Source organism: Triticum dicoccoides, chromosome 1A, assembly GCF_002162155.2.
Source record: "Triticum dicoccoides isolate Atlit2015 ecotype Zavitan chromosome 1A, WEW_v2.0, whole genome shotgun sequence".
In the NCBI taxonomy this organism is placed as follows: Eukaryota; Viridiplantae; Streptophyta; class Magnoliopsida; order Poales; family Poaceae; genus Triticum; species Triticum dicoccoides.
In genome coordinates this window covers 47,699,120-47,709,702 of record NC_041380.1, presented here as the reverse complement: position 1 = coordinate 47,709,702, position 10,583 = coordinate 47,699,120, and the positions used below count along the sequence as shown (strand labels likewise).

General features: G+C 42.8%; 1 protein-coding gene across 1 annotated transcript; it reads right to left on the bottom strand.

Moving 5' to 3' along the window:
* Nucleotides 1-4,194: 4,194 nt before the first annotated feature.
* Nucleotides 4,195-6,949, bottom strand: LOC119360800 (adenylate isopentenyltransferase 5, chloroplastic-like). Its single transcript, XM_037626316.1, has 2 exons — nucleotides 6,840-6,949; nucleotides 4,195-5,572 (listed from the first exon to the last, which is right to left on the bottom strand). Exon 2 carries the CDS (start codon nucleotides 5,560-5,562, stop codon nucleotides 4,399-4,401), a length of 1,164 nt encoding a protein of 387 aa, XP_037482213.1. The 5' UTR covers nucleotides 5,563-5,572; nucleotides 6,840-6,949; the 3' UTR covers nucleotides 4,195-4,398.
* Between the last annotated feature and the right edge of the window lie 3,634 nt (nucleotides 6,950-10,583).

Genomic DNA, 10,583 nt, shown 5'->3' with positions numbered 1-10,583 from the left:
TCCTGAGGACATGGGAGAAGTCTTGCTATAAGTAGTCATGTGAATTTGGTTTTCGTTCGATATTTTGATGAGATGTATGTTGTCATCCCTCTAGTGGTGTCATGTGAATGTCGACTACATGACACTTCACCACTGTTTGGGACTAGAGGGAGGCATTGGGAAGTAATAAGTAGATGATGGGTTGTTAGAGTGACAGAAGCTTAAACCCTAGTTTATGCGTTGCTTCGTAAGGGCTGATTTGGATCCATATGTCTCATGCTATGGTTAGGTTTACCTTAATACTTCTGTTGTAGTTGCGGATCCTTGCAATAGGGGTTAATCATAAGTGGGATGCTTGTCCAAGTAAGGGCAGTACCCAAGCACCGGTCCACCCACATATCAAATTATCAAAATACCGAACACGAATCATACGAGCGTGATGAAAACTATCTTGACGATAATTCCCATGTGTCCTCGGGAGCGCTTTCCTTTATATAAGAGTTTGTCCAGGCTTGTCCTTTGCTACAAAAATGATTGGGCCATCTTGCTGCACCTTATTTACTTATATTACTTGTTACCCGTTACAAATCACCTTATCACAAAACTATCCGTTACCGATAATTTCAGTGCTTGCAGAGAATACCTTACTGAAAACTGCCTATCATTTCCTGCTGCTCCTCGTTGGGTTCGACACTCTTACTTATCAAAAAGGCTACGATAGATCCCCTACACTTGTGGGTCATCAATGATCATCTCATACAAAAACTTATGTCTCATCACGTCTTGACCATATCACATCACAACAAGCCCTGCAAAAACAAGTTAGACGTCCTCTACTTTATTGTTGCAAGTTTTACGTGGCTGCTACGGGCTAAGCAAGAATCGTTCTAGCATCAAAAACCACAACGCAGTATAGTGATTGCTTTTTGATCTTCAGAAAGAACCATGTGCATTGAATCCGATTTAACTAAAGTTGGAGAAACAGACACCCACTAGCCACCTGTGTGCGAAGCACGTCGGTAGAACCAGTCTCGCGTAAGCGTACGGGTAATGCCGGTCTGAGCCGCTTCATCCAACAATACCGCTGAATCAAGAATCAACTATTGATGGCAAGCAATATGTATATACCCACGCCCACAGCTCCTTTGTGTTCTACTCATGCATATAACATCTACGCATAGACGTGGCTCAGATGCCACTATTGGGGAACACAGTAATTTCAAAAAAAATTCCTACGCACACGCAAGATCATGGTGATGCATAACAACGAGAGGGGAGAGTTTCGTCTATGTACCCTCGTAGACCGTAAGCCCGCCTCCCCCGTATATAAAGGAGTGGAGGAGGGGAGGGGCCGGCCCTCTCTATGGCGCGCCCTAGGGGAGTCCTACTCCCATCGGGAGTAGGATCCCCCCTTCCCTAGTTGGAGTAGGAGAGGAAGGGAAGGAGGAGTAGGAGAGAAGGAAAGGGGCCGCCCCCAAACCTATTCCAATTCGGCCTCCTACCCAAGGGGGGGCGCATCAGCCCCTTGTGGGCTGGTGTGCTTCCTTCTTATGGCCCATAAGGCCCATAACTTCTCCTGGAGGGTTCCGGTAACCTCCCGGTACTCCGGAAAAATGCCCGAACCACTCGGAACCATTCCGATGTCCAAACATAGGCTTCCAATATATCGATCTTTATGTCTCGACCATTTTGAGACTCCTCGTCATGCCCGTGATCACATCAGGGACTCCGAACAACCTTCGATTCATCAAAACACATAAACTCATAATACCGATCGTCACCGAACGTTAAGCATGCGGACCCTATCGGTTCGAGACATATGTACACATGAACGAGACTCACTTCCGGTCAATAACCAATAGCGGAACCTGGATGCTCATATTGGTTCCTACATATTCTATGAAGATCTTTATCGGTCAAACCGCATAACAACATACGTTGTTCCCTTTGTCATCGGTATGTTACTTGCCCGAGATTCGATCGTCGGTATCTCAATACCTAGTTCAATCTCGTTACTGGCAAGTCTCTTTACTCGTTCCATAATGCATCATCCCGCAACTAACTCATTAGTCACAATGCTTGCAAGGCTTATAGTGATGTGCATTACCGAGAGGGCCCAGAGATATCTCTTCGATACTCAGAGTGACAAATCCTAATCTCGATCTATGCCAACTCAACAAACACCATTGGAGACACCTGTAGAGCACCGTTATAATCACCCAGTTACGTTGTGACGTTTGGTAGCACACAAAGTGTTCCTCCGGTATTTGGGAGTTGCATGATCTCATAGTCATAGGAACATGTATAAGTTATGGAGAAAGCAATAGCAACAAACTAAACGATCATCGTCTAAGCTAACGGATGGGCCAAGTCAATCACATCATTCTCTAATGATGTGATCCCGTTAATCAAATGACAACTCATGTCGATGGTTAGGAAACATAGCCATCATTGATTCAACGAGCTAGTCAAGTAGAGGCAAACTAGTGACACTTTTTTTGTCTATGTATTCACACATGTACTAAGTTTCCGGTTAATACAATTCTAGCATAAATAATAAACATTTATCATGATATAAGGAAATATAAACAACAACTTTATTATTGCCTCTAGGTCATATCCTTCAATACTACCCTTTAAGAAGAAAAATAAATAAATAACTAATGATAAAATCTGCACCCAATTTGCACATGAATTATGCATTTTATAATATGCAAGTATAAGCATATAATATATTTTTACAAAATAGAAGTTTCCTAAGGAGTAATAAAATAGTGGCATTTACATTACCATTTAAGAAGAAACAAAATAAAATATAAACTAAATAAACACTCCATTGATATCACACTTCAAGAATAAAATAAAATAAAAAGTTAAAGAAACCAAAATATTAAAGTTTCCTAAGGAAGAATGAACCATATGGCATTGGTATACCCTTTAAGAAGAGATACAATGGAAAGAAAATTATAATCTAAAATAGTGAATTTTTTGCGAATAAGGTTTCCTAATAAGCAATGAATTTGTGGCGGTTTTGTTACTCTTAAAGGAGAAAGAAAATGAAATGAAAACTAAAGCAAACTCAAAATAATGAAGATTTCTAAGAAAGAATGAATCAGTGGCATTGGTATTATGCTTTAAGAAGAAAAATATTTATTAAAAAAACAATGATAAAATTTGCACAAAATACACAAAAATTTGCACTTTTTAAAATATTAAATAATAAAAATATAAAAGTGGTATTTTCACAGAAAAAAATATTCATAAGAATGAATGAATTAGTGTTATTGGTATTACCCTTGAAGAATAATGAAAATGAATTAAACTAAAAATAAATAAATAATAAAGTTTTCTAAAGTTGAATTAGTTAGTGGTACTGGTATTTCCTTTTAAGAAGAAATGAAGTGCAAAAAGTTGAAACTTGCAAACAATTTGCACAGTAATTGTATTTTTTAAAATATACAAAAAATAACCATATAATAGTGCAATTTTGTGTTAAGCTTCATGCACTAGCCAACGCAACCAAAAGTCCGAACTGATGGAAAAGGCTAGTGCAATCCACATGTACTGTAACACCCTCTGTCACGTGTGATGGGAGAGACAAGTCAACACGTGCAACCGGAAGAAAGCGACGACGCGCGAAACTCACGTATGACTCAAGAGGCCTCTACGTGGATGCAAGTGGGGGCTACCAGCATTTTTTTTAATAAATTGTGAAAGCCAAGACTTGAACTCAAGACTTTACCTCTGATACCATGTTAAGCTTCGCGCACTAGCCAACGCAACCAAATGTCCGAACTGATGAAAAAGGCTAGTGCAATCCACATATACAGTAACATTCTGACACATATTACATAGTATTTGTGTGTAAAGTTAACTTAGACAATATACTAAAAATGCCCACAAAAGAAAAAATAAAACCGACTGATAAAGAAAAGGAAAAATATGCTAAAACGCATAAAAACTTTTAAAAAAGACAAAGAGGAAGGCTGGGTTGCACGGATAACGGGCCCGCACCCAATAAGCAATCGAAATTGTCAAAACCGGGGCCAGTCGATAAAACCAATTAAAATCAAACCCAAAAAAGCACAGAGAACAAACCAGAAGAAAAAGGCGCACTCAAAGTATAGATCAACGGTGCCCAAATATAGTTTCTGGCGAATTACAAATAACTAAATTGAACATATATATAATAATAACAATACAAATGTCTTTAAATTCAACAATCATCATAGTCATGGGATGTTTCATAATTATTCGGAAAATATATAAGAGATAAACCTTAAATTAAACAGTAAAAATAGCTTAATAAGCTCACGAGACTTGTATCACTATCTTCCATGCTTGCATGCAACAGTGTGGAGTACGTCTAAAGCACGAGCGGAGTAGTCCAAGCACCATGGAATGTGCCAAAGCCGGCAATTAAGCCGGAGCAGCCTCAGCAATACCGGCATAGCTTCCATGATGCTCGTCACTGTGGCCGGCACCACAGGCAGGTTCCTTGTCCACGACGACGTCGGTGCCATTGAGTACAACGGCGGCAGCACCGTTGTTTAAGGATCCTCCATTCACAAGCCCCTGCAGTGCTGGCGGGGTCAGCAGGACGACACTGCCATGATCGTCGCCGACTGCAGGAGCGGGGATAACAGGGACACCATGGAGGGGAAGCCCAGCCATGGCCTCATCCACCTCCAGATCAGTTGGCAGGGTGGCAGATGCAGAATGGAAAGTAGGGGTTCCCACGTCGAGGAAAAGGCGCACCATCTCTTGGCACGGTTCCCACACGGCCGACTCCCAGACCTCCTTGTGGCCGCCCAAGCCCTCGGCCATGGACGCAAAGACGGCGGTGGCGTCGACGCGGCGGACGTCCCAGCCTTCGAGCGTGCTGAGGCGGCGGATCTTGGCCGCCTGCTGGAGGACGAGGCCGAACGTGTTGGCCTTGATCTCGCGGACGGCGCGCTCGAGCATGGCCGCCATCTCGGCCTCGCCGACGGCGCCCTCCCGCTCCGCGCGCAGGTAGTCGTGCATCTCGGGGAGGCCGATGGCGCGACGCACGCCGCGGGTGTAGTCGGCGCCCTCCTCGAAGGCGGCGCGCGTCTCGTCCACCAGGCCGCGCCGCAGCATGTCGTCGACGCGCAGGCCGGTGTACCACTCCATCATCCCCGGCGCGGCGTCGAGCCAGAGGAAGAGGCAGTCGTGGGCGCCGCGGAACGCGGCGCCGTCGGCCTCCACCAGCGCCTCGATGTAGGTGTTGGAGCCGCCGGCGACGACGGGGAGGCGGCCCGTGGAGAGGACGCGCGAGATGGCGGCCTCGGCCTCGCGGCGGAAGTCCTCGGCGGTGAAGTCGGCGTCGGGGTGCACGCCGCCGAGGAGGTGGTGCGGCACGCCGGCGCTCTCCTCCTCGGTGACCTTGTTGGTGAGTATGGGCACGCCGTCGTACACCTGGATCTTGTCGGAGTTGATGACCTCGCCGCCGAAGCGCTTGGCGAGGGAGATGGCGAGCTTGGACTTTCCGGTGGCCGTGGCTCCAAGCACGAAAACAACCTTGGGCTTGGGGGACTGGGTATTCGCGCCCTTGCACTCCATTGATCAGCAGCTGCTCATGGAACAATACGAGGCAACCCATGGTTACTGTTATTCACTTAGAGAAGAACGTGCATGCATAGTTAATTTAACAAAATGATAAGTGCCACGCAATCAGGTGCGTGGCTCTCCAGTCCCGACGTTTTTCGATGGCAAGTCTAATCACGCAAGGTTGGCAATTTACAGTGACAGACTTCTCTCTATACATATAGGGGAAATACATATGTACATATGTACAACCTTGTAAATTGGCATACACAAACAATAAATTAGATTAATATAGGTGAACAGAAGCACAAAGTAATTTGATGTGCAAGTAAACCATGCGCTAAACAACTCCAAGAACATTGCTAAGATAAAAGGAATGACTAATATATCGTCTACGATGGAGCAAGCTTGGCAAGATGTGTGGGATGCCGCACCATCACATACACAATGTGTAATGGTTTGTAGTACCTACGACACCCATCCAACTGTACATAAGTTGAATATATACATATTCAAGTCCGAATTCACCAAATATATGAGTTCTAATAAGGTCTAACACGAAGTAGTACAAATTGTGCCATGATAATTTTGAATACACCATCACAATGAGACATTTTTTTTTAAAAATGTGACTAATATAACTAATCATCAAATAATAGATGACCGTACATCCTTATTTCTCAACTTGTTCTACACTAAATAATCATGAACAAAAAAGGTTTGTTAGTAGCAAGCCAGTAGATCTAGATCTACAACAAAAAACATAATTTTTTCAGCACTTCGCGAATACCATTCTATCATATGATAACATGTAGATGAGCAGATCTAAAATTAACCAGCCTGAGTTCACATGCATGATCTTAGTTTAAAATTTCGAACTCCATGTTTTAATCGGATGTTGATCACCAGATGATGATGTTTGCTCGCTTCAGTTATACGTACATAGGATAAAAATTAAACCATGGTTAATTTTTTTTGCGGGTAACAATGTTTAATTGTTTGTTCTCTAAAACAAAATCACAAACTGGATCTAGAATATAAAAAAATCACAAGCATGTGATGAGAGGATTCAGGACGAGCACAAGTGACCCCTAAATGCTAGCTTAAAAAAGCTACAGTAATTTTCTTGTATACTCCGTCCGTTCACAAATATAAGATGTTTTTTTTTCTGATTCAAATGTATATGGACGCATTTTACTGTCTTTGTTCACTCATTTCGTATATAGTCTATATTGAAATACCCAAAACATCCTATATTTGTGAACGGAGAGAATATATGTTTAGTTGCTTACCAGGATGAGGGGACCCACGAGCTAGCTAGCCGTGGAATATCTTTGCACGGTGGTCGCCGGCCGCCGGAGTTTCTAACTCAGAGAGCTAGTCTAGCTAGGTTGCCTTCTGGGTTGATGGATCAGGAAAGAACGATGATTGGGTGATCACAACGAGGTTAACCCTCCTGTATTTATAGGCAGCTTGGCATCAGAACCCAATGCCTGATCCAAGCTTAACGTTACCTGATTGGAATAACATAAAAATGTTCCATTTTTTAGCGTACATTAATGGGGATCTAATTATTCAAATTCAGAATGTCAAACATTCACAGGTATACACATTTTTTTTTTGCGGGTCACAGGTATACACATGATATATGAGCCTCGATATATAGTATATAGCAGTACATATACTTACCCATATACCGATATACGATCATTAGTGACATGATTTAAAGGCTTCCATCTAGATTGTAGTAAGATAAGAATCCATTAATTATCTGCCATTTATATGCCCATATATGAATGTATATCCAATATTACCTATCAAATGTACGGTATGCGGGGAAATTAGCTAGTTAATGCCTTTTTTAGTTGCTAGTTTTTTTGCAGGAACTTTTTTAGTTGCTAATTAATGTATATATTAAGGATGGAAAGAAACACATGCAGTTCAAACACTACAATATGAAAGTAGGAGAAGACAACGAATATTGTGAAATCATGGCAGTTAAATGTTTTTAAGTATGTACTCAAATTTGAACTAAAACCACAACACTTATTTTGGAACGAGGTAGTACTTCTCTAGTCATAGAGGTGGGTATACATGAACTGAGTTCATATGTGTATTCGAGAATTCCACAGCTATCCGCCGGTTTAAAAAAAATCCTAAGTAACGCAAAATGTTTATTTTGGGCACCGATCTACAAGAATCAAATGCATCTTAACTACTTTTCTGTAAACTAAATTAAGATTAATACCAACTTTCAATACAAAATGCAATTCCAGAACTTCTCTCCGTCACTGTAAGAAACAAAAGATGACGGTCATAAGTAGATAACCGTCTCATTCCTACGGCACTTGACACATCACTAGGTCCTAGTAAACCGGCGTTTAGTCAAGCGAATTCATGCTCAAAGAGTAGGTCTTTACCGTCCATTATTTGTCAATTGATTAACTTATAACAAGGGTGCACATATATAATCCGCAAACTGCATATAGAATAATGTAATTTGATGAAAGTTGTACTGTCATTAATTAACCAGAAGGAAGATTTCGGTTACAATACGATAATGAAGCATGTGTTTTGGAGATCTAACACAAATTGTACAAGCATCTAATTCTACACTCAATTTTACGTTCATATTCCAAGGTTAAAGGTTTACATTGCCCATGGTGTCTAATCTTCAAACAAGTTGTAGTGCGTATACAATGTTCCCTTGCATGGCCAAACCTTGGTCATAACAGAGACATATGCTCGCGGGGCCTATAGCTCACTTCATATGACATATTAGAAATAGAAAGTAAAAATACACCTTTCAAAGATTTCATTTCAGACAGCAATCACCTTGGCAATCACAGATCTGAAATCAGCTACTCGAAAATGCCCCACCTTAGGTCTCCAATAGCATCCAACCGCCTAAAGTACATGCCATGTCATTCAACTTTTCTTATGCTATTATCACCTAATAATTTGAGGCGATGAAAGGTGGTGAAAATTATCGATAAAGTCAAAACGAAGAGTTTAACATGCATAAACCCACAATGTCTATCAATGGACTATGTTACAATTTCTTGGCGTGCAGGAATGGCGTTGCCATGTGCGTTGCATTTCCCTCTGGCATTTCCTCAATTTCCATCGTGGGGGTCACCGCTGACGCCGCCGAAGGCTTACGCCCGGCCGGTGGCTCCTTCGACTATGGGTTCGAAGGTAGCGCCTCATAACCTAGGGTTGGTGGCTGAGCTCCATGATGGTGTCGGAGCTAAGTTTGGCAGATCCCTCGGTCGGGTACCTAAGCTAGGCTATGTGGCATGATGGTAACAAGGACACGGTATTTACCCAGATTCAGGGTCTCAAGAGGAGATAAAACCCTAGCTATATCATGCTTGTGCTTTATTGCATTGGAGTGTACCAATAGTACAAGGTACTGAGAGTTTTCAATGTCTGTCTATAGTTTTGTTCTATCGACTAGCCCAGCCACGTCTTATATAAGATACCGGAAGCCTAGGATTACAAGAGTCCTAGTCGGCCACGTCGGTAGAGAGGAGTCGTACACAGATACAATCCTTTTCTTGAACGTCAAGGCTTCTAGAGTCTTCTCTGTAGAGCATCATGGGGCGCCCAAAGCGGCCTAGGACGGACACCGCCAGATGGGCTTGGATGTGCCACAGCCGCAGTCATCAGGCTCGTAGGTTTCCGTCACTCGTCCTATGGATGTGGCCACGTGGACCGGTGATGTCTATTATGCAACTTTTATTTCCTGTAGACTCTGTTGGGCCTCCAAACGTAGAGTTTTGTAGGACAACAACAAATTTCCCTCAAGTGGATGACCTAAGATTTATCAATCCGTGGGAGGCATATGATGAAGATGGTCTCTCTCAAACAAGCACTACTGCAGGATGCTGCTAACGCGACACTACGATCAGAAACCCTTCGAGAAACTGTGTGCGATGCCATAATCGCAAACGGTGCTATATGAAAACCGTTAGAAATGTGTAAAACGTTTGCGATGACGGATGCATCAAACATAGTTTAGGTTTTAGTTGCGTGTGCGATGAAGGGCATACGGTTCAGTTCAATGAACTATTTGCAATGAGGAGGAACAAAAGAAACGGGCAGCCATATGGAGGCATGTGCGATACACAGCATACAGTTCACTCAGATGAACTGTTTGTGATTAGGCAACGCAAAAGAAACGGTCAGCCAGATCAAAGGTGTGTGCGATATACGACATGCGGTTCACTCGGATGAACTGTTTGCGTTGAGACATGAGAACGGAAACGATTCAACTTAACAAAATGTCTGTGATACGCAGCAAACAGGTCTGTAATCATAAATGTGTCTGAAGATCGATAAGAACACAGACGGTTGCTGCTAATAAGACGTGTGTGTTGTGTGATGAGATTGCATACAGAACAACAACATACATACACACACACACACCCACCCACACACACACACACACACACACACACACACGCTTAAGGACATGCTTGCATAACCAAATTGAACATCCACTTACATAGGTGGCTACTACAACCATGACATTTGCACACACCAAAGTAAACTATTACATGCATAATTACATAGGTGGCTACTACACACATGACATTTCCACACACACCAATAAAGTAAACTATATATTACATGCATGATTAACTAGCATAAACAATCATCTGATCATCATCTACTTCTTGTGACGCTTGCTCTTCTTGTGGCTCGATTCGGGCTCATCGATTTGGGTAACGAGGCACTTACTCGTGTCAATGATCCGCCTGTGCATCTCGTAGCATGTGTACATGCTCTTGGCCGTGGACCTGAGGTGAGGTTCATCCAGTTGCCGCATCCAGGCCTTGTGCCAGGATACATGACTTGTTCTCTGGGCATCCTGCTTCATCTTTTCGTAGTAGGGGTCGATGATGGCCAAGGCGAGTTCAACCAGGGAGTCCTGCTTCGTGCTGCCCCAGACTCTGTAGTGGTCACGGATTTTTGACAAGGTTCTTGTAGGCCAAGCCCGTAACACTGAGCGCTTTTACATCGTCTTTGGT